The sequence below is a fragment of the Apteryx rowi genome, unplaced genomic scaffold, assembly GCF_003343035.1.
Source record: "Apteryx rowi isolate R43461 unplaced genomic scaffold, aptRow1 scaffold_15, whole genome shotgun sequence".
Classification (NCBI taxonomy): Eukaryota; Metazoa; Chordata; class Aves; order Apterygiformes; family Apterygidae; genus Apteryx; species Apteryx rowi.
The window spans coordinates 4,814,634-4,839,106 of NW_020447752.1; the positions used below are offsets into that span (position 1 = coordinate 4,814,634).

The 24,473-nt window shown below is 44.0% G+C and overlaps 1 protein-coding gene across 4 annotated transcripts in view; it reads left to right on the forward strand.

Moving 5' to 3' along the window:
• ULK1 (unc-51 like autophagy activating kinase 1) overlaps nucleotides 1-24,473 on the forward strand; it is an 85,204-nt gene that overhangs the window by 42,746 nt on the left and 17,985 nt on the right. For 2 of the 4 annotated variants that reach the window (XM_026058882.1, XM_026058885.1), the window contains exons 12-17: nucleotides 4,149-4,199; nucleotides 11,600-11,688; nucleotides 13,821-13,986; nucleotides 15,285-15,345; nucleotides 16,508-16,597; nucleotides 20,932-21,057. In XM_026058882.1, coding sequence (XP_025914667.1) covers nucleotides 4,149-4,199; nucleotides 11,600-11,688; nucleotides 13,821-13,986; nucleotides 15,285-15,345; nucleotides 16,508-16,597; nucleotides 20,932-21,057 — 583 coding nt within the window. The remainder of the gene's footprint in view (nucleotides 1-4,148; nucleotides 4,200-11,599; nucleotides 11,689-13,820; nucleotides 13,987-15,284; nucleotides 15,346-16,507; nucleotides 16,598-20,931; nucleotides 21,058-24,473) is intronic. The other 2 variants (XM_026058883.1, XM_026058884.1) reach the window with 2 other exon arrangements.

The following is a 24,473-nucleotide window of genomic DNA, read 5'->3' on the forward strand; positions in this document are numbered from 1 at the left end:
GGAAGGATGCCTTGGTGCTCATCAGGGCTCACAGCTGGCAGTCTCCTGGCTCTCCCTGCACTGACCTGGCTGGCATGGAGACTTCCTTCTTAAGGGCCCTCCCCCCCTTTTTTTTTTTATGACTAATTCCTTCTTGACTGAGAACAATCAATAGGAGCCAGGCAGTTCTGGTTTTGGTAGCCTCTTCCAGATGTGCTTAGCTAAGCCAAAAGGTCTGAAGAACTAGTGGAGCCATGTTTTAGGGGCAAGCAGGCAGAGTTGGAAATATTCTTAGAGTCTCTTAAAGGACCAGGTCATCTAAAGGCAACTCTGTCTTCCCCCTCCCTGGACAAGGATAGAGACTAGACTGTTCTCAGGTAAAAATCAGGATGTAAGTAGTGTCTCTCACCAAGGAGGTTGRTCCTGTTCATGTGTCAGCCACCAGGAGCAGAGGAAGAGAACAGCAGTGAACAGCTTTGCTTTCCCTTATTCAGCGCCAGTGGCAGAACAGCTAAGTTTGCTCCCCCAGCTTCTCAGTGCTTGAATAAGGTTTGGCACTGGGCAAGCCTGTTTAGGTGGTTTTCCTGAAACAAGGCTGCTATGGCTGAAGCCTGCAGATCTGTGTTAAATATCAGCTGGGCAATATTGCAGCAAGTCATAGGATTTGCTACTTTTTGCCCAGGTGCATTTCCCTTCTTCTGAGAATAAGTCAGACTTGTGGTGTAAAAGGACTTGATACTTCTGTCTTTTGGAGGTGGGGGGAAGGTTGTTGCTTATCTGCTCAGGTAGATTGTTGTGGGTTGGACAACACCTGCTAGTTGAAGAGAAATTGTTTTGCAGCCTCTGTTTATTTTTTGGATTAGAGATATCAGGGAAGCCTTTCTGGGGAAACTATCATCTGGGTAAAACAAGTATGTGGATTAACTGAGACTGATCGTAATTATCCAACGCTGAATGTAAAGGACTAGCGTTTACTAGGATGCAGAAATGAGAAAAGCCTTTTCAAAAGGGAGTTGTTGAAGCTAACTGGCAGACTGACTGGAATACAAGTGCCCCTCACTATTTACTGCAATTCCTCTATCTGGGCTGTGGATCTCTGCATCTTCTATCACACTGCTCTACCTTACAAAAGAAATTGTATTTAAGGTTCCTGTTTCCCTGCTGTCAAAAATTGAGTCTAGTAAACCTTTTTGGCCCACTATAAGCTGTTTTTATGCTTCTTGGGAATTCACTTCATGAGTCAGTGTCTCTTAATACTTGGGAAGTTGAGATAATATGCTTTGATTTCACTGGGGACAACAGATACAGCACATCCTGCTGGACTGAGATTGTTGCCTGCCCTTAATCACRCAAGGGATCTTTCTCTATCCAGTACAGATTGGTGCCTCCTTGTAAGATGTAGTTGTTTCTCAGAGAGAGTTCGCCTATATATTCTATATAGAAGCCTATATTTGAGATGTTCCTTGTGCCTTATAGAAGGCAGCCTCAGTCTGACATCCCATGTGATGTTAAAACAYCTCCTGTGAGTTGAGAGGCAAGCAAGCACCAGACCCACGACTGACTTAAACCAATATGCTTCCTCAGTGTCCAGTTGCATCCTTTTTCCTCATTGACTGCTCCCTCCTTTCCTCTGACTCTTCACTTCTCCTGAAGCATCCGAGCTTCCTCCCTGCTTGTGACACAACTACCCAACTGTTTTCCTTTCCCTGGTGTCTCCTGGTGCCAGGTCTTGAACTCCTCTGCGTTCCTGAGGGCTCAGAGACTCTGTTGTGCACATGCTGAATGGACTCGTCTTCCTTTCCCTAGACAGTGTCAGCTTGGGAGTCCTCTAGATTATGCCTCTTGCAAAAGTAGTAGCAATACTTAAATGAGAGCGCTTCCCTGTGTCCAGCTATTGTCATATTTTCAGCTGCTGTCTCTGGCTGGTTATACCCAAAGTGTTAATGTACAGCAGCAGCTCAGGGTCTAGCCCAAGGCAGATTTCCCTCTTCCCTTAGATGGCTCCCAGCAGGCAGGTGCTTTGTCTCTCCACCAGGAAACTAACCATGGACTGCTCTATTCACCTCTGCTGTTTATGAAAGATCTACTTTTGCCTGATGGTCGGTGTCTTTAAGTGGTCCTTTACCTTTCTGTACCCTATGCAGTTAAGATTCTTGTATGCTTCTGGGTCAGGGATGATTACAGAGCAGCCTTCCTGGAGAAGCTAGGGGTGGTGGTCCTACCTGTTCCTGGAGGCCCTCTGTAGTCCCTCCGGAGATGGGCGCAGTGCCCTCCACAGAGCTCCCCCCAGGTTTTAGGGGATTCATGTGCCAGCATTGCACAAAGCTGAAACTTCATTTGCTTGTTGCTCATCTCAGCTGCTGTTCTACTAAGAAGCAGAGGTCTTTGCAATTTCAAGATTATCTAGGGGACAGCCAGGAGGGTTTCGAGTGGCAAGTTTCCTGCTGATGTTTATAAGTAAGGTTGTTTAATTTTGCTTTGCAATAATAATAAGCAGTCTGGAGGAGGGAAGGAGAACAATGAAAGAAATGGTCATTTCCACCCACTCCGTGGCTGCTGTGTAACCAGATGAATCAGCTCAGCTGAGGGGATGATACCGTCTAGAGGAGTGGGCTGAAGGAGAAGTCGGAAACGCAGCAGTCGAGGAGCTCCCATCAGAGTAGGGATGTTCTCCATCCACAGCAGATCTAATCTGGGAGATTCCAGCTTCCCTGCCAGAGATTTCTATCATTTCTGTTGTGCTGAACACCAAACCAGTACTCTGTGAAGCCCTGCAAGGAGGAGTGGGGAAGAGAGGGCTTGTTTAAGTTTAAAAAAAAAAAAAAAAATCAGGAAAACTCATTGGCTAAAGAGGAGCTGTTTACTGAATGCTGAAGTTTGTAAACTTGGTGTTGCAACAGGAAATCTGTGCTGGGAAAACAAGTTGAACTGCCACTAGCTAGCTAAATAATCAGTGTTGATCCATGATTAATGCTTCTGAAAGACTGAGTTGCTGGCCAAGATTGGAGAGGAGTCAGTGATGAACTGCGCTGGATCAAAGACAGAGGAGTGTTGAGCAGGAAGGCTACTGTGAGGGCATGAAAACCTGTAAAGGGTCTCAGGCAAGCCAGGACAGAAATTTTTCTCAATGTGGATCGGTAGAATACCCTCCCACGGTGATCGGAGAAATGGCTGTTGTGCCTAGTGTAAAAGAAAGGGAGTTCTGGGCTCRTAACTCCATGGTAGCCTGTTAGAAAATCCATTTCTGCCTTAAGTGCGATATGGGCTCAGCTATGTGTATGATGGAGACGTACTCAGTGGAAGTTCTTTTGCCCATCATGCCTCTTCTGTAGAATTAGTAGCAGTCTGGTGTGATTAAATATATAGCGCTCTTGGATCCCTGCAATTAAGGTGACTTGCCATCCTGATTAGCCAGGGATTTTGACTCCTTTTAGTGCTGCTTTGTTGTTTAGGATTCCCCTTTTGTTGATGAGAGCTTTCCATCTCTGCCTCTTGGCACAGCTGCACAGACATGCTAATGCCAGCTCTCAACATATTCCCAGTCATCTTTGGCCCTCAATAACCAATTCCCATTCCTGCAAGTGTAAYGCAGCTGTTGGAAGACAGGGGAGCAGTCTTAATTAACTTAGCGTGTGCTCCCTGGCAGCCCAGGTTGGTAGCTTGCAGCAAAATCTTACTGAGGTCTTTAAGGCCCTGTGCGGAAGGAAAAGCCATTAGTACTGGTGGTAAGTCCCAAGGTTCAAACCTTCATGTCCTTTGGCCATGCTTTTGACAAAGGTTTTTTTCTCCCTTTCTTCATTTGTGTAACTGCCCCATCTGATCTACTGTCCCCTGCCCCCCCCCCCCCAAGCTGATTTTGCAGAGATGGCTGGGAGCACAGGAGACGCTGTTCCTTCATACTTGCATAGCAGTTTGTCGTTCCAAATAATTTCCCTTCAGTTTTTCTTGAGCAGGTCCTGCATCTAGTCCCAAGGCTGTATTCTTAGACCAGTACTACATGCAATAGCAGTCAGTCACTTAGCCATGGAAGTTGACTAGATTGTATGGAAAAAATTTCCCTGTAAAAATACTGTAACCTGCTATGCTTTTTAAACTGCTTTGTAAACTTTTTATAGTCATTTCCTTTCACTGAGTCATTGTTCTTGATTTTTTTTTATTTTTTTTTCCAGATGAGTTTTTCCATCACCCATTCTTGGATGCAAGTGCCTCTATGAAAAAATGTAAGTGTTGCATTTTAATTACTATTCTTTCTGAACTGTGACATGTCTGTCTTTGCTTCTAGTTCAAAAAGAAATAGAGACCTCTCTGTTCTCTGGGTTATTTAAGCRTGGATTGAGGTTTCATCAGTGTTGTGTCCAGGTTTTGCCAACAAATGTATTTAATTTTGCTGAATTATCTTCAAAGGGAGGATTTGGGGGCTATTTAGAAGCTTAAAGTTAGAAGTAAATCTAGCTTTGAAATATATTCAGCTGCTTTCTCTGAAGTGCTTGGCCAGTGGGGATGCTTGTAGGTAAACAGGATTATGCTGCATGATCTTGTCTTTCATCTACATCTGTAAGACAATTAATGGTAGTGAATAGTGTGCAGGAAAACTAATATTGTTGGTACGACTTTAGGCCAGGTGGTACCTTGGGTTGGCTGTGTGAAATGACAGGCTCCAGTTACCAAATCTTGTTTCAAGATTTACCTCCAAATTCTTGCTAAATCTGCTAAGTTTTGTTTTAGAGGGGTTTGTTTAGGGTGTTCTGTGAGAACTGGCTGAGACAAAGACATATTTCCGTTGAAAATCCTTCCTTTCCTCTTCTGAACCAAAATTTTTGAAATTTTCCTACTGCACATACTGTGATTCAGAGATTTGTTTTCAGTAGAAAACAATACAGAATTGCTGCCAATGTATGGGATAATATTCTTCTGGCCAAGAGACTTGGTCTAGTAGAATTGCATGTAGTCACCTCCTTCCTCCTAGAAGGATCCTTCTGGGCCTTTAATCTCCTGAATAAATGATAGAGCCAAGGTTTTCAGCAGTGGCTGATTTGGGGACCCCAACTTACAGGGGCTGGATGTTTCAGAGGAAGCATGCTCGATGCTTTCTGAACACGGAGCCTCTCTTGGATGCATGTTGTGGTGGATGCCCCCTTGTCTGACACCCTTGTTACACCTGACAACCTCTTGCCTACGCCTTGGTGGTCCCAGAGCAGGACTTCTCAGTTGTTCCTGATACAAACTTTTAACTGTGTATTTAGGTGACCATCCTGCAGGCAGGAAAAGACGCTTCTGGTTTAGGTGTGCTTGCAAGCCGGCCCAGCCCCTATCTCCAGCTGCACTAGCAAGATATGGGGCTAATCCTGTAAAACAGGGCTGCTCTGCAGGCAGGAAAGGATTCTGCCTGTGCAGGACTTCTCCTAAGCCAGCCCAGCTCTCAGCACCAGCTATGCCACTGCTGTGTGGTAAAAGCCCTTCAAAGCCTGATCACCCTGTGGGCAAGGAAGGACTGCCTCAGCCCTGTCTTGCCTGCCCACCAGCTCATCTCCTGCCTCCAGCTGCTCCATTGCTTCATTGGCCTGGGGAACAGAAAACCCCATGCAAGCAGGAAAGGATTCTCCTGACTTGGCCTCAGTTTCCAGTTTCTCCTGCACCTTCRCTGTGTGGAAACCAGAGGCACCGTCATGATCAGAGGGTTGTTCTCCTAGCTCAGCCTTTGCCCCCAGCTGCACCAAAGTTAATAGCATGGGGTGAAGGCCCAATAAAGAGGGCACCTTTACGGGTAGGTAAGGACTCTCCTAACTCCAGACCTCTTTCCTGCCCTGTTGGTCCCCACCTCCAGGCTTGTGTCCACAACCTGGAGCCCTCTCCAGGCAGGAGACACCATTGCTGATCTCAAAAATGTGAGAGAAGTATCTCTTCATTGCTGGAGGTCTTCAAGCTGTTGTGCACTGGTAGAAGTTTGTTACTTGAGAAGATAGTAGTAGTCTGCTCTGGAGGTCTCTGCTGCTGTCAGATGGTAGTGATAGATGAAGGCCTCTGGGAAGTTGGGAAGTGCAGCGAAGACCCTCGATGAGAAAGGCTGAATGTGGAAATTATGGTCTTTTGATTCCTAAGTAGGTTAGAGAGGAGCCAGCGTGTCAGGAAACATCTGTGTTAGTGATCTCAATTAGAACTCGTCCGAGATGTACGGGACACTGCTTAACGTGGTAGCGTGCTTAATATTTACACAGTTTTAGATGAAGTAAATGACTTAACAAGGTTACAGTTGTTCAGGGGCTAGCTCCCCGGCTTTGCATGCAGAACTGAGACCAGTACGAAAGTTTATCGTGCTGCTTCATCTAAGTGTGTGGCTCTGCACCGTGAACGTGGGAAGGATTGAGGAGGAGGGGCAGGCATTTGCATCTGAATCATGCTCAGACTGGATTTGTTTGTCGGCATCCTCAGGCCTGTAATGGAGAGCTGGGGGGAGAAACAGTGTGCAGTTGTATTTTTGTTCTCCCAGGGACCTGATAATTGGACTACCCTGACTTCAGTGAAAGCAGGACTTAAGTCAGTAACATTTGGGTGTGCAAGTTTCTCTTAAGGAAGGTTGTTAGGTAATCCGTACCAGCTTCTGTGTTTCAGCATAGTAGCTGTTAAGTGACCAATGCACCAAGACCTCAGCTAAACTCGGGGACCACTGTGCAGCYTTTGCCTAGAGGAGCTTCCAGTTCAGATGTGCCTGCACTGCAGGTGCATTTAGGTCCTAAGCCAGTTTTAGTGAGCCACCCACCTCCTTTCCACATCAGGTTGCAGCCAACCAGAGTGTGATGGCCTGTACCYCTGCAGGCAGATTCACCCTCGGATAGCAGAGGCAGAACAGGAGTTGCCACCGCTGTGCAGAGCTGAGAACACAACCTAGGCTTCTGAGCCCCATCAAGGCTGATCCAGATCTGGTCAAAACAYAGGGATTAAAAATAAAGAGCCATAAACTGTTTATTCTGTTCTGATATATCTTGGTACACCATCTCGTGCAATTATGCAGGAAGTTTTTTTTTTAATATAACAAAATTTTGGAATTCAGGAAAATCTTGGAATTCTCAAACATCATTCTAAGTGGATAATTTTGAAGCTGCCTGGAGGGTTTTAAACCCCAGTTTAAACAAACTGTCATGTTTTTCAAGACACTTAGCAAAATCGATGTTTTCGTCAATCTTCAAATGCAACACTTCTGGCAGGCACATCCTGTCCTCTGCAGTCTGGAGGGATGTTTGTTCTCCTGTCCTCCCTCCTCTCATCTCATTTCTTTAGTGRTCAAGTACTTAAGTCTTCTGACATCCAGGGTGTACTGCAAAGCTGCCTGTTTGCCACAGGATTTAGCCTGMAGAGTGGTTCAAGGCCTTGAGTTTTGTTGACTAACTTCTGTTAACTTTATTAACTAAGACACTAAATTAYGACTTTTTGTTTATTTATATTTTATATTGTGGGTTTTGTACCAGTGATTAAACATGTATTTTAGATATGTAAAAATATTAATAAAGTCTTTAAAATACACTGTCTAGTCGATGTCGTCTGTCTGTAGCGAGGTCTCTGATCAGCGTGTGGCACAGGGTAGTGTTACAGCAGTAATGCATAAGAAGGCATAATTAGATGCTTGCGCAAGGCTTCCCTCGGTAAACACAATGTAATTGGTACCCATGCAAAATATTCTGGAGATTTTTCTGCTTGTCTTTAATGAATGGTAGACTGGTATCTCCTTTACTCTGACTCAAGAGAATATATAGTGTGAACGCTTGTTGTTCATAAGCGTAATATATAATGCCAGTGAAATGGTTCAGTGTCTGGGACATCTGACTTTTATCATCTTTATAACCATATTGTGCATAAAATGCTCAGGTAAAAACTAGCAAAAAATGACCATAACTTTTGCATATAAAAGATTTTAATGGTGCAATTCTTTTACTCAAAGTGCAAGGAAGTTTGTTTTTTTCAAACCAGTGCCTTTCGTTTTTGCACTCAAACTATTGCCTTGTCAGACTTGTCAGATTGCAGTTAAGAGTGACTTTTGATGACTGGTTTTGATTGAATCCAGATAATCACAAAAGTGCATCCCTTCAGTGTYTGGGTTGGATTTGGATTCCAAACAAAGCCTTTATATATATATATAAAGTTTGAGGCTCAGATATTTTTAAGATAACTTAGAGTTCCTTGTAGAAAGATTTGTCAGAAGTTCATTTTGCAGGAGTGTATGTGATAGAGTGCAACTGCTCTTGCATAGGATCCAGTCCTGTATCAGGATCTATGCAGCTGGGACACAGGCTTGTCTTTATGATTCTTAGCTCTCCCATTTTGAAACCAGTTGACATTGGTTATGCAACGTACAGGATGACTGTTTTGTTGCTGGAACAAGTTGGGAGAGGGCAATTATGAGAACAGATTTATTTACATTACAATTGCAATCCAGCAATTTTTGGATTTGGGTGGGGGCCTACAATTCATCTTAACATTCCCTGCATTCAGACTTGAGCTGAAAACATGATGAGCCAAGTGTTTGCACCCTTTTTAATTTTAAACTGGGAGTGCCTGGGTGTGTGGAGAAGATGGAAGCAAGTGTCTTGCTTTCAAGCTGTCCTGTATGGCTGACACCACAAAAAGTGCACCAACAGGCATATGGTGGTCAGAGATGGTTTGTCAGAGCCAAACCTCACTGTTCTACATGCATGGACTCAAACGCTTTGTTTCTAGTGATGGGATCTTTTGAATTGGACCTCCCCCTATTACAATGTTGACTTTGGGAGGTTACTGTTCTTTAATAATACGATTAAACAGATTGCATCTAAAGTTGTGCTTAATGCAGATATAATTTTGAGTTCCACTTCATAGTGGAAAAGTCTGCCTGCTTGTCTTTTTTTCTCCTCGATTAATGGAAAGTTGTCCAAAGCAAACAGACAGAAATRGAAGACTCAAATCTAGCCAGGTTTAAATCAATAATAAACACAAAATCAAAAATAGGATGGAATGAACCTTGAGAGAGACCTGACATGACTGTAATGAAAATACTAATTCCAGGAAAAAAATAAACAGTGAAGCAAATATTGCAGCTGATAYGTGACTACAGTTCAGAAATCACTTACCTCTTTTTAAAAAGTCCTTTGTGTAATAGGAAAGGCTGTCTATATAATGGAGTTGTTCTGTAGCCGTTCACAGGATAAAAATGGGGAGACTTTCCCATCAGACTTCTGGTTTTAAATRTATAGGGAAGGTACTAGGTACTGCTCTGTAGACTCTGGGGGGGTATCTCTGCGATCAAATATAGGTAGATAAAGGCAGGACAGAGCTCTCCATTCTACARGCAAGTTCTTGGATGCCTGGGTTTGTTCCCTGATTGTGGAAATTATGAACCAGCTGTGCTTGAAAAGCAACATCTGGCTGAGCCCTGGGCTGCTGGTGATGCAGCTTGCCAAGCCTCTGCCCTGCAGTGTTCCTATCTCCAGGTACCACAGCCCCTGTTCCTTTACCAGAGCCAAGGCAGTGTGTTTTAACAGCATGGTCCCATCGATGGCACAAAATCCAGCATAGGATAGATGTGAAGGSTAAAAGGCAGCCTCTTGCAAAGCTTTGGAAAGAAATCTGTGTGTGGACCTAGCTTGCAAACTGCTGCGAGTGAACACTGTCAATGTGTTGTAACACAGCATGGGAAGGCATCCCTTACCTCTTCTCTGCTCGTTAGTGCTTTTGCCTCTTACCCTTCATCTGACCTGGCTTCTCGTGTTCCTCTKGGGCACCTCTATCTCAGTTTCTGCTCCCTTCACCTGCCTGACTTCCCTGGATGGGCTCAGCCTCTGATGAAACTCCTTATTGCTGGCCTAAGCTGAGAGGCAGATAGGCCAAGATGCRTGGCAGAGCAAGTAATGGGGTGGGYCTCTACCTAGAACTGTAATTTCTCCCCCATATATATCTTGAAGAGCCATTCCTGCCAGTCAGTATTTTTTTCCTCCCATTCTTGCTGTTATACATGTGTGTGTGCATGCGTATATGTCACTGTACATGGGTCACAAGCAGCAGTCGTGCTAGCACTTACTATCGCAGARGCCCCAGGGCTCCACTGGATCATTTCCTATTTGCAGCAGAACTTGCTTGTTGAAAAAAGTATTCAGCTTTCTTTTTCAGCATTGCAAAGGGTGGAGGAGATCGCTGTGACCGTTGCTARACTGTTCCAGTGGTTGATTACATATGTTAAAAACGCATGTTTTGTTTTAAGTCTACACTTTGGATTTGTTTTCCTGTTGTTGGATCTTGTTGTGTCTCTGTCAGACTGAGGAATTCAGTATCTAGCTGATTGCYCTGTTTGTGCCAGGAGACACTGATCTAGTCGTCATTTAGCCCTCTTTAGACTGAATGAAAAGATTCTGTAACACCTTTCATTAAAAGGCATATTTTCCCATTCTTTTATCACTAAAACACTTTCAACAGTTAACTGCAAAGAGATGTGCTTTTATTTTTCTAGCTGGTCAAGTAGAGTTRGTTCCTTTTGTAGTAGCTAATGTAATTAGTGACAGAGGTAGCTTTACTTCAAACAGAAGCATCCTTCTTTCTAGGTATTATTACCCCTCCTTGCATTAAGCATGGAGTCATTTAGAACAGATTCTGTAAAGTTAGAAATCTGGTACAAGTTTCTAATTTTCTGCCAGCACAATGGAAGAGAAGCAAAGCAAAACATTCCTCTCCTCACTTAAGCATTGCCTTTGGTCTCTGTCTTTATACTCTCCCACCATTTTAGTATTTTAATAATATAATTTGACTTTGAGCTGCCTAGTAAAAGACTCTTTTTGCAACTTCTGTACCATTCAGTATCATGCTGGGAGACCTGGGAATTTGAACCACTAAATATTGCAAAGTAGTCTGTTAAAGAGCCAGTGTTACCTTTGACTCGTCTCCTCAGCTGAGCTGAGCTCTTCTAAATTATTTACTGAACCTCACTTGCACAACTCTTTGGAGTTAAATATTGTTTTCTCCTGTGGTGCCTTAATCATCTTTTCTGCCTGAAGGTCAATGCTAACTGGTCCTTTCAGGATGAGCTTTCTGCCTCTGCAAGGGTTACAAAAACTAGTTCAAAAATAAAGTGAATAAAATGTGCAATTCTGATCCTGAGCAATAAAATATAAAGCAAAGGTGATGCCAGAATAACCAGTGCTGTGGAACAATTTCTGTACAAGGAGAGATAAATAAGCAAAGCTTCTTCAAATTGCAGAAGAGGTGACCCAGGGAGAATGYGTTGGGTTATAGGAAACAATAAACAATTTCCTTGTGGAATAACTAATTCTGTGTTTTTCATCGCATGCGGCCTGGGAAGCCCAAACGACTTTTTGGGCATCAAGAATTCCACTTTGCAAATGAAGGGAAAGATGTACAGAAAAGATGCCTTGGAGGCTTGTTAGGCAGAAACCMTCTCACCAACTATAGGTCAGCTGTAACACAAATCTGCAAATCTGATAACTGGACAGAATGCTGACTTTACTCCTGTTCTCCATTAATTGGCATCCTCTGGTACATGAGATAAATCTGATGAGAAAAGATGAAAAAGACCTTTTGTTATTGACTGCTCTTAAATTTTGACAACTTTTTTTTTGGTTTGTTTTCTCTCCCTTGTTTTTAGCTGCTTCTGTGCCAATGCCTTCTTATCCCAGTTCAGGCTCTGGTAGTTCCTCCAGCAGCTCTTCTACTTCCCACCTGGCATCGCCTCCYGTAAGTACAGCTCAGAGGGTACGGTGCTTATTAATGGTCTCCCTGCTTGCTCCTTTGAAATAAGGCCTYGGCTTTTGCTGTCGTCTGGTGCAAATTACCAAACATCTTATTTCAGGCTGGGTTTGATGCTGTGTCTTCTGTAGTTTCTTTAGGGTTTGGATCCTGAAAGTTGTCTTCCTCTTCACAAGGAAGTAGTAGTTTGTTGTTGTCTATTATGTGAAAAGCCTTTATGAAAGAAGGTGACGTTAATGACGCTAGTTAGCCTTGCCTGGTATAGAAAGGAACTGAAAATAGTCACTAGTTCAGGGTTTAGCCCTGGTGATTTGACTGCARGCTCTCTGCACTTGAGCAAAGTCTTGGTAGTGTAACAGCATACCCCTCTTTGGTGAAAGGTGACCCTCCTCATTTCTGACCACCATCCCCAGGCACCACGGGTGCCTGTTCAGCAAAGCCATGTGCTCAGACCAGACTGGCCACAGTCTGGTGGTCTTGTGAGAGTTGATCTGAACTGACGTTTTTGGTTTTTTTTTTTTTTTTTTTTCCTCTGGTTACCTGAAATGAAGAAAACTTTCCTGAAGGGCAGAATATTAACTGACCAGTAGCGTGACATTCCTGCAGCTCGCTGAGCCGAAAGCTTGTTTTCAAAGGCTCTTGGTGAAAGCTGCCTTTTGGCTTCTTTGCACTGAGGAATGCCGGTGGTGTGATGGATGGAGGAAGGGTGAAGGAGTGAACTTTCTTCTCTCTYCCTTGGGGTTCTTGCTGGTCTGTTTTGTTCTCTGTTTCCCTGGGCCAAGGCTTCTCAGCTTGCTTCAGGGAGTTCCAGGACCAAGCCTTTCTTACGATCTCTTCCAGCAACATGGCACCTGGTGTGGGTGAAGCTGCTGCAGGTTCTCAGACGTGRACTGGGCAGGAGGAGAGCTTTGCCCTCCTCTGAACCTCACGCAATCGTATCCCTGAGGGCCAGAGTTGTGTTKGCCTCTGTCCTGCCTGCAATCCCAGGGAGAAGGGCTGGCGGAGGGCCTCATGGCTCCAGGGATGGCTAGATGGTGTTAAAAGCAGACTCTGAGTGTTCTTGGTTGGGAAGCTCAAGGGTGGTACAAACTCGCTGACAGATGTGAGGTTTCCCRTGTTAGAAGTACAGTGGGCCAGACCTGGTCTGCATTTTGAAGTTTTGCTGGCAGAGGTGGGCTGGCTCAACACGTGAAAAACGCCGTGCCGGCAGAGGGGAGCTAGCATGCTGCGTGGAAAAGGGACAGCTCTGCCAGCTGGGAGGTTGCCTCCTGTTGGTAGGTACTGCATGTACAGTGAGGGAGGGTCCCCACAGCTATGGGGAGAGACTTTGGAGAGGGAACAAGGCCTTAACAGGGCCCAAGTGAAAGCTGATTTAATCTTTTCAGCCTAAAAATGCATTAGGATAAAGATTGCTTATGATCTGCTCAGAAGGTAATTCAGCTGTCTTAAGGCTTTCTTAAACCACCCAGCCTCCTCCATCTGTCTGTAAGGTGTAAGGATTGTGGGGCTACCCATCATTTGGCTGAAGGAAGAGAAGAAACGGGCTGTCTAAGGCCTGTCCTGCCTCTCTGATGCCTGAGAGGCATTTGTCTATTGAACACTCAGTTTCCTTTAGGCCTGTCTTTAACTCGTCATCAGCACTACGGTAAAATAGGGTTGTCCTAACAGCACAGACACATTTATGTACATGTTCCTGAGTGCTGCTTACTGCTAAAGTGTCAGCAGAGACCAAGCACATATTGTTTACCCAAACAAAACAAAAGAACAACCAAAAATCCCTTAAAGCTCTTCTCTGTTTCTTACTAAATTGCGTTGGTGGAAAATGCATGATTGATCCAGAAAGCCTCAGCAGAGGGATGCGATACCTCAAGTGAATTCCTCTTATCTGGGGTGTGTTTGACATGCTGGTGCTATGTTCTGTGTAACAAAAGATGCAGTGTTCTGATGTGGACTTAAAAGACTGTTCCTTTTCAGTAAACAGCTGCTTCTGGCAAAGTGGCAGCCCTGGTTTATCATCAGAATGTTGTCTGTAGCCTTTTACAGCTCGATTTAGAGGATCCAGCAGAATGATGAAGTAGCTGTGCTACTAGCAAACAGTGTTTGTTTTCTTCTTGAATTAGCAGTCCCTTGGAGAGATGCAGCAGCAGCTGCAAGAGAAGGCTCTGACATCTCCTACCCAAGATTCTCCTGGCTTTCTGCACGGGTCTAAGGACTCTGCTGGAAGCAGCAGTAAGAATTCGTCCTGTGACACGGATGACTTCGTTATGGTCCCAGCACAGTTCTCAAGTAAGTTGGTCTCTGGGAAATGTGTTTGCAGGTGGACCAGAAGTTCTGCCAGAGGGTATTGTGAATGTTAAGGATCGTTGCTAGAAAGTCAAAACASTGATAAACCTGTACATTTTGACTGAATAATAGGAATGTTTTAGTTCCCAAGCTGGAAGAGACATCTGTCTCACTGATTAGTTTCATAGGACATTTTGTAATTAATTATCTTTGCAGATAGGATTTGAGAATAAAGACTATTTGGGGGCTTGAGTAAGAGATTGAACCTGGAAATCCACCTGGGAAAGAAGATAAGTAGGCTCACAGGCAAATGTTTTCTTCTCACAGAAGCTGTTCCCATGTCATCCTGTCTGCAGTTTCACTCAGCAGCATAGTCCAAGACAGGATTTCAGTTAGCAGACTGCATTTTATACTTCAAAAATACCCAAGAAACATAAAAAGCTGTTGGATTTTTCTTCAAACATCTTGAATTTCATTTTAGCACCTCTATATGTTTATATTTTTGTATGAGTTGTGTGAAGATATGTATGCGCATAGAGGCCAGGGCCCCAGTTCAGCCATGCACCTAAGTATGTCCATCCTAAGTCTTACTTAACCAGCAGAAAGACATTCTTCAACCTTGACCATGAGTATGGTGCTTTGCTGAATTGGGACTTGGTGGTAACTGCTGTGATGCTTCCTTCCACAGTTGCAGCACTCATATTAACAAAGAAAATTTGAGGGGGCAACCTGGAGTCTGTGATGGACGGATCTCTGCTTTGCAGTCTTTATGATAAGGAAGAGCTCTATGTTCTTCATATTCCTCCCTGGAAACAGCAATAGGACCAGGGTAGACGTGTCTGGTGCTACTCAGGTTTCCCGTGTTCAGATGTTTTGGCAAAGGTGTGAGCTCCCCTGTGTTACGTATCCAGCTGTCAGCTCGTGTTACTGCCCTGGATTTTTGCCACTCAGGACACAGATGCGCCCAAGCCCTATGTGCAACATAATACCCCTGTGCTTTTACAAAACAGCTAATTGTTTGCACCAAGTTGGCATGTACCTGTTGCCCCAAACAACTCTGTCAATGCTTGGTCATCTTCCAAGAAGAGGCCCCCTTTCAGCCTAAATTTTCCAGAACTTCAGGATATAAGGATCAGCAGCATCCACAGACATAGATCAGTTTCAGCCTGCATGAATTTGGCAAAATGCTGACTTCAGAAGTAACTTAGCTGGTCTTCAGAGAGGAGGAAATTCTACACAAAATCTCGGTTGCTCTGAATGGATCTCAAATTAATATGTCTCTGCACTTCCGTGTTCCGTAGGTGATATAACTGCTGAGGCTGCAGGAGGGAAACCAATCCAAGACAGCCTGATGTACAGCGGGTAAGAGCACCTAGGCAACTGAAATTACTCAGCCTTTGGAGCATACTGTGCATTAGATACTTTGGGGTTCTGGTGGATGGAGGGAAGATGTTGCTGAATTAACTTTCATTTTGGAGATGACTGTCGCATAGCTGGTTCTGATCAATTTTCAGTTTTCACTGTTAAGTCTGAATCAGAAATATGGATACAGGACTGCCTGTGCTTATATTTGGGAACAAGATGGAAGAAAGCTTCCTGCCCTAGTAGTGTTTGTAACAGAGGGATATCTTTCAAATCCTCTGCCCTTGCAGATAGGGAATTTCAGAGATACAGAGAGAGAAAACAGGGAGGGCCTGGATGTGCACTGAAGTCCAATCTTGTTCTCAGCACTGTGTGAGTATTGGCACAGGAAGAGGTTTGAGTTGGAACACAGCCTGGGATGCTGGCATGCCATTTTTTGATCTGCCGGGTGAAGATCCCAATCCCTTTCTCCTGTCTGTATCCAAAGCCTAGAAACTTGCTGTAGCAGTAGACTCCATGATGCAGACAGTATACAGATAGCCCTTCTGCTGCATCCCTCTAGTTTTGCAAATAGGGAATGAAAAGAGTGAAAGTGCTAGTTTTCCAAACTAATACTGAAAAGAAGCCTTTATCTTCAGGTGCTGTTCTTCTCTTGCTGTTTATTTCATCTGTCTTTGTTCACTCCCTATCAAATTCACAATTGGAAAAGCAGTTGTAGAGACAAACATCACAGTGAAACTTCACTAGGTTCCTTGGGTTAGGAAGAGTTGTGCTAATACAAATATATATGTTTTGTAAGAACTAGAACATGTGTCTTCTGGTGTGAACATACACAACTTTAAGTGGATATTTGTTTACACTTAGCTTCATCTTCCACCAGAACTAAACTGTATTGCATTTGCTTTAAGGCTGTTATGCCAGCTTAAAATGACATAGGAGAAATGCAGTGTAAAGGGCTAGTCAGTCATTTAAAAGTCTGCCATACCATCAACATCTGGGACCTGAATGTCAGATTGTGGGGCAGCATGACAGCCTCACGGGCTCCTATGACTAGGCTTGGCAGAAGGTGTTGGGCAGACACAGCTCCATTGCTGTGCTCTGTAAGGGGGAGCAGGGCTGTTTCCCAGGCTCTAACAGCTATGTTCTTTGTCTTGTTTTCCAGGAGTTCTCTGGTAACTTCAGCAGGCTTGGAAAGCCAGGGAAGGACACCATCTCCTTCGCCCCCTTACAGCAGTTCTCCTAGCCCATCCAGGTAAGAAAGACTGTTCAGTGATGACCATCCAACATTGATTAATTAAACCCATTGACTTCCAGGAGAGGGTTTTACAGATCTTGGGAGTGTTGGGCAAGGCCCATATCTCTTCTTGAATTAAAGGGTTACAAGAAACACCCAGGAGAAACTCCCAGCCTTGGGGACTGATCAGTCCCAATTGCAGAGCCTGTCTCTCCTCCTTCTGGCCCTCAGGAGGGGCCAAGAGAGAATGTAGTAGAGCTGGAATTAACTCTGTTCCCGGGGGGAACAGAGAATATTCTCAAGCAGAGAGTAAATGTACCCCACTGGCACATGTGTTTTACTAGTCCCCCTTCTGAGTTTAGCCTGCAGAGGAGATGAATATTCCAGCTAAGTTTCTTGCTCCTCAATTCATGCAGTGATTTGGAGCACAAAATATTAGCTAAGGCTGAAACTACTGTGGGCTTGAATTGCTGGGCAAGGGGCAGGAGGACAAATGTGGAGGAGTATTGCTCATCTCTCCTTGCTGTTGAAGGGCAGGCCTGGTCCTGCTTAGTTGTTTGCAGTTTGCTTGAGGCTCCAAACAGCTCATTGCACTACGTATGTATAAAATACTGCTGCTATAGGGCCCTTGTTTGGTAATGAGGGATGCAGGAGTTGGAGTAAGGAATGCAAATAGGCTTGGTCACAGGTTTAGTTCCAACTAAACCAGTTGCAATAAACTCAGCTTTGGCCTTTAGAAATGTGTTGGATGACAGCTGCCCAGCACCGCCGGTGGTTCCAGGCACATTTTTGTTCAGAACATGTTAGTGGGCTGTAGAAGGCGATTCCAGCAACTCTCAAGCTGTAGGGTGCGTGGTTAGCTTACGGAGAGCTGGCAGAGTCTGCCCACCTCATGCTTGCCAACTGGGGAAGCAGGACAGCTTTCATATTCTGTCCTGTCAATATGGCACCTGTTGGGGGAGGAGAGTTGGAGGGGAGCTTACACTGCAGGCAGGAGGGGTGACCCTAAAATCTTCTCTTTAATAAAAAAAAAAAAAAAAAAAAAGAAAAAAGAAAAAAAAGAAGATAGTATGAAGCTATGTGTTGAAAACACTCTTCACATAAACAGAGCCCAGAAAATGACGAAGCATAGCCTCAAAGCATACAAATACAAGGGAGAAGAATATAGCTCAAAGCCTTGCTGACGTGATCAGATTAATTGGCCAGCATGTACCACAGTGTGGAGTTTAATTGTGTGAGGCTTCTTATGCCATCGCCTGCTATGCTTTTTAACAGCTTATTCTTTARCTGATCACTTTGCATTCTGGGGATCAGTCTTGATTAAAAGATTTGGCCTTGTTTCTGGACAGCAGTGAGTGAAAATGCATGGAAGATCACTACAAATGCCACCCCCTTTTCACTGTTCCCTGCTCTCTTCACCAAGTTGGCCTAATTGTATTCTACTGGATTAGAAGGTAGAAAGTCACTGCCAGTGGCTGTGATCTAAAGATACTTCTGCTCTCCTGTCTTTCCTACTCATTTCCAGCAGCTTCTTGGAGCAGGTGCCAAAACCTCTAGTGCTGGTTTCCATTTTTCTGTTTGCTTTAAAGAAACCCTGAAAAGTTACTTTCTATCCTGTCTAGGATGGGGAATAAAACAAGTAGTGAGAGACTGGAGCAGCCATTCTGAATTCAGAGGGTGAAATATGATCTTTGATCTGCCCCTGAAAAGTGATTTGAACTGGTGCTATCCAGGTGCACCCTTGTTATTAGCATGGGTTTCAGTGCCCTTCACTGTAGATGCCATGAGGCCTCCTCGTTCAGATCTTGGCTTCAGTAGCGCAAAGGACGCCTAATTTTTACTCCTTCTGTCCTCCCTCACTAGCAGGCAGGAGTTCTCCCTTTCATGTGTGGCTCTAGGCTAGCAAGCAATACTGGATGCAGCCCAACTGGGACAGAAAGCAAGGGCTATTCCTCAGGATGTCATTGTACTTTCTAAAGCAGCTCTCCTTGGTGTTAACTAAGAGGGTAAGGACTAGACAGAATTAAAATACGTTAACAGTTGGGCTTCTTTTAAAAGCACTTCCTTGCTGAAGATGCTTATTAAATTCAATGAAAGATACTTCCTTGGGTGTATCCCAAAGCAATGGATATAATGCCATTTTCAAAGAGCTTTTAATTACTGGCAAGTAATTAAACTCCCTGTCCCTGCTTTATCTCTTGGTCTTTGCAAATTTATGGTCCATTTAAGACTTGAGKCCAATTAGCAGATTTAATTTATGTCAGTTAGCTTGGATGTTTTCATTTGCAACTTATACCCAGTGTAGGAAGCTGGCTTCTGTGAAGACTTGATATAACTCCTGGGCAGAGGGAGGATCCTTTCACTCAAGAGCTCACTTCCACAAAATGATTTTGGCCAGACTGGAGAGAGAGTGTCTGAAGTTTATGATGAAAGTCTGGATATTTTCAAAGTAAAGTTTGATGTTGACCCTCAGATTTCTTGGTCAGTTCCGTTCACTTTGTCTGTCTGGCTCTGTGTTTTATGCTGATGGAAGGCAGGGACCCCAGAAATTCAGCTTTCCACAGAGCAATCAGGAGCCTTGAATGCCTTTATTTTATTTTATGTCAGTGAAGCATCAAGGCCTCCATGCTGCCTTTTAGAGGCAAACKAAAGTCCTCAAATTGTATTGGTTGGGATTGTGGTGTTCTACTGAAGTACTCAAGGGTAAAGAATTAATTTCATTGCTGGTCATCTTTTCTTCCTTTCTCCCGAGGGAATTTGTTCCCTTTCTATTGCTGGGCTTATGTTTGAGCATGTTCCAGGTATATCTTTTCAAAGTAATTTAGGGTTGGTTAGAAACTTCTGGTTTGAGGAGGCCAGGGTAGATATGAGTTGCACCACAGCTTCAGTGTTTTTGAATGAGAAGCTTTCTTTGACGTAGGATTAAGAGTCTATTCTCTTGGTGGAAGAAGTAAGAACACACAAGAAAGAATATACAGAACTTCAGAAAATCAACAGATATGTTGAGGGTAGTAGGAGGAAATTGGAATCAATTTTTGCTCTTTCAGCCTTGATGAAAGATATCTCTGTTAATTGGCTCCCTTCTGACTAAGGAGCATCTTCATGTGCCCATTGTGGAGATCTGCAGACACACTGCTGCAGATCAGCTTTGAACACTGTCACCATAAACCACAAAGCACTGCTGACCTTCCCAAAAAAAGAAATTCTGGTAATGGGATACTTTGAACTGCCAAATAAAACGACTATTCTCTCTCCCCCTCTGCAAATACATGCCCTCTTGCTGAGTTAAATGTCTCTTTTCATCTTCACCTTATGTAAAAGACTTCCGCACCAAGTGTTATACCTGGAGAAGTAATACTTCCTGCTTCTAAGGGGCAGACCCAGGTGTGTGTCCTAGGCTGACAACAAGGAAGACTATAGAAGCCTTCATTACCAATAAGATCCTCCTGTAATTGTGCAACAGCCCTGCAATTGGTGTTGGCAGTTGTAAATAACATTACCATGGCAATTAATCCTAGAATTCTGGAGCCTTTGGGAAAAGACTTAAGTACAGCTACTTAGTTAAGTGTGTGTTTGCATGGTTTTAGTATAGCATAGTACACAGGCTAAGAATAATAGGGGAAGCTGTCATCCAGAGGGAGCAGATATCAGACATGAGCTGATTAACCTGCTTGGATGGAGCTAGAAAGGAGTCTGAAGTCTACAGAATGGGCCTGTCCTGTTTTGTGTGTGTGATATTTTTGCTGACCTTGATGGGCATATAGGTATATAGCCCCTGCCCCTTCCCTCCGATTTTATTCTCTCCTAAGTTGCCTTCTCCACCCTGTAGTTAACTTGCAAATACTCTGATATTCACCACAAGTGTGTGTTCTCTTCTTGGCATGCCGAGACTCATGGAGATGCCATTGCTTCAGCAATGCCTCGGCATGAATTGCAAGTTGGTCTTGGCAACAAAAATCTTTGCTGGCGTATTTTGTGAGCCACGAACATTTAGCCTTTATTCGGTGATGTGCTCTTTGGCTGTGGATCTGAGCTGTTGAAAATTAGGCCAGTCTGGCTTGAAATAGCTGGGCTCCARTTTTCCAGAAGGGAGTGGTGTGCTTGGATGTATGTGCTAACTTCAGTTTGTGGGTGGGAACAGCGCTGGAAGAGAGGTGCACGTTCTCAGGAGATGTGTGGTGCCACTTCCTTTCGATACGACTTTGAACTACCTCCCAGTAGGAACGTGCAACCCAAGGAGAGGAGTGAAAGGGACGCTCCCTGCGTACGGTTGCTTTACAGACCTCATACCTCCAGTTACCCAGTTGAAGGTCCATCCCTTACAAGCGGCTTTGTTTGTCTCCTTTCAACAGCCGGCCAGGTCAGTTTTCTAGCAGCAAGTACGGACACTCTGTGCCCATTCCAGTTCCAACGCAAATTCATAACTATAGGCGGATTGAGCAGAACCTGCAGTCTCCCAATCAATGCGCCTCGCCGCGGTAAGTGCTGCGGGGTGGGGAGGAGGGGTGACGGCAGTGTAGCAGCCACTGTATTAYGCCTTGGGGCATGTTTTGCAGTTTGTTCTCTGTATCGCTATAAAAATTTTCCTGGGCAATGGGCTTTCCCCCTTGCTGTAGGGAGCTAATACAGTATGTGTTATGTGGTAACATTAGTATTGGGGTATTTTTGTAGTGATGATATGATTTATTTATTACCAAGTACTGTAATTTTTTTTCTCTGTGTGTGTGTGATGACTCTTATGAACTTTCAGTGCAGGCTGAGCCCTTTTGAGTCTGACAGCTTTTCTCATGCTAGATGTGGCTTGGATGTCCAAGTGGAGAGATTTATTTGGCAGATGACTTTATAAAAGAAAAAAGTTGAGAAAAACATCTAAAATTAATGGGGCAGCAACACTAACCTGACTTCACCTTCATCTGTTCCTGTAGCTAGTCATGCCATAGATGATGTGTCTTACATGAGTTGCATATTAATGTGGTTATGCAGCTTGATTAAGTCATGAGCAATTTATGCCTGTGAGGCAGAACGTGCATTTTGGAAGGCCATCAGGAAGAACCAGATGTCAGCCTTGGACCATAGAGCTGACTTCCTGAGTTCAGTGGTAATGTATTGTACTTCCATGAAACACCAGGCTTCTGTCTTTTGTCACATGTAGTTCATGGTTCTTAGAATTTTGAGATCTGGGTTAGCAGTGGCAGCCCAGGTCGTAAAAGAGAGGTTGTATAGTAAGGGCAGAGAACGTTCAAATAAAAGTGTATGTCTATGAGGTTCCACAGAGTGGGGGGTTACGTTTTCAGGATGAGTTAGTTTGATACCTGAAAGCTAACTTTAACCAGTCCAGAAGGGTAATAATGCCTATGCCAGCCTGAGATAAGGCTTCAGCCAACCTTCTTAAGGGTGAGGCTTATTCAGAGTTCACACAGAAGTGGACACTACATGTTGGTCATAATAAGGGATCAGTAAAGAGCTTGTTTTGTGCCAGTGTTAGTCTACGTTTAGCTCTTTGAGTGTGCGACAGGTTTTGTGCTGGTAAGTTTCTTCCAATTTCTCAGGTGCCCTGTACTTAAGGCAAAACGTGTGGACCCTTTTAGCATTGGGCCTAAGAAAAAAGTCCTGGATATCCACGTAATGTATGAAGGGAGACCACTGGAGAGCATGTGGAGGATGTGCCTAGGGATGCCGTGCCTAGGGATGCCGTGCCTACCCCAGGCGCGGTGGCAGGCTGCTGCGTTCAGATCACAGCCTGCAGCCACCAGCCTGGGATCAACTGTCATGTTTTGCTCCTTTTAGTCAGCACAGTGTAATGAGATGAGATTAGCATCGTCCCTGCAGAGGAACTCGAGGAATGGACGCAATCAGATGATTCATGCTCTGCTTTTAGCATCTTCTCAAAATCACTGGCGTCATGTTTTTTTCTGCCCTAGGAAGCCATATTTATCTCTCATCATCACTTCCTCTAATCACCGAATTCAGTAGACACCCTTCAAGAATGGAAGGGGAAAACTTCATCAGGCATTTAATACGTGATTCCAGTTTTCCATCAGGAGTATCAAATAGGGCATTACAGCCAAATGCCTAGTCATGTTTGGCAAGTYGTTTGACTAAAACTTTGAAATGCACTGTTTTTGAAAAACTGATACTGTCATCTGACTGGCTGCTGTACGCCTGTGTAATGTAGCTTGTGTGTGGAAAGATATGTTGCTTGTTGAGGTGGTAATTATGTGCACTTACTTTTGGCCACATCACCTGTCCTGCTCGTCTGCTTGCTTGCTTATGCCATGTCTTGCGGGGTGGTGTTTGACATTCCACATCTTTCAGCAGCTGCAATCAGCTGGATGTTTTTCTGAAAGCTCATGATAGATGATATTCAGCCCTTTGGCTGGCTCATATTATGGAGAGTTAAAAAGGTGGGGGGAGAAATGCCTAGAATCTCAGTGGCAGAAAGAGTCTTTTCACCTTGCTAGGTTCCTGTTCCCTTTTGTGCGCACATACGTGTTCAAAAGCATCTGGACATATGTGTATAATCATTTGTTTTGCTTCAGGGCCAGGCACTTAACAGTGTTAAAACACAGAGCAACCTGACATACRGGGAATTTATTAAGGTTAAAGTTTTAAAGGGTTCCCATTTTTCCCTAGCATATGAATGGAGTGTGGATTCATCTGACTGAGGCACCTTAGTGAGATGTTGAAGGAGAGGAGGAGAATTAAACCCTTAAATCTCACTCAGTTACTGAAATAGACTTCTTCTGAAACATGGCGTAAAGTAAAACATACAGTGGATAGTGTTGTTGAGTAGATGTAGTGACACTCCATCAAGATGACTTTGCCATTCCTGAGTAATGTAGTTAGTCCTGTTTGTACTGTTAAAACCCATATGCCTTTGTTTCTTCTGTTCGGGTATGTATGGACAGCTTAATACTGCGTTGGAGGGAGAGGAGGAGGGATGCCTTGGTGATAGTATCTTTCAGCAACTTGAGCACAGAATTTTTTTCAAAAGGTTCAATGATTCCTGTCCAAAAAACCACCTACTGGCTGAGATCAATAGTCTTTTAACAAGGAAAAAGTTGTTTCTGAATTGAGAGTAAAATTAAGGACCTGATGAAAAAAGTGTTTTCTCGTCTAGATGAGTGTGATGGGAATCTTGGTGAAAGAGCCTGCAGAGGTAGAATGGCGTTTCAGTAAGCAGAGTTTGGGTTGTGTGCGTGTTCTTAATATGTGATGGAAACATTCAAATATTAAGAAATACCCCATATACAAAATTCCCATCTCTCTGCAGAGTGATGGTTTGGCTGCACTGACTTTTCCTTACTCTAGTTTCCCTCTTCTGTATCTTTGTAGCAACTGGGAAATACTTGAGGTTCCTGCATGTGTGGCCTGTGCAAATTAAAGTAATCTTAATTCTYTAAGGTGAGGTTTTACAAGAAGTTAAGGGAGCTGGGAGCCCAGGCAGTTCTGAATATCCCAACCTAGAGAGAAATTCCTCTGGGTAGTACACAGCTGGTTTAGATCTGACAGCCACACACTACTCGGTTTGACTTTGTCTCCTATCCCGATCTGAATGAAGGCTTTGTTAAGGAGCAGTTCATTTGGCAMAGCTTACCTCTGCATAGTATAGCATGCGCTTGCAGAGCTTCCTGATTAAAAGGCTGCTCTAACGAAGGAGCGTGTGGCACAGCACAGGAGGGACACTTGAGTAAAACCTTCCAAGTGCGTTATGAAGACAGTAGCTAAAATAAACACCTTGGATATGGCAAGGTAGAAAGCTGTGACTTGTTCAGAATTGTTCTAGATGTCTGGAAGAGTCCAAAAATGACTTTTAAAAATTGGTAGGCTTTCCTGCTTGCATTTAAGCTAATCTCATTCTTTTTTTCTTTTGTGAAATTTTGCTTGGATTGAA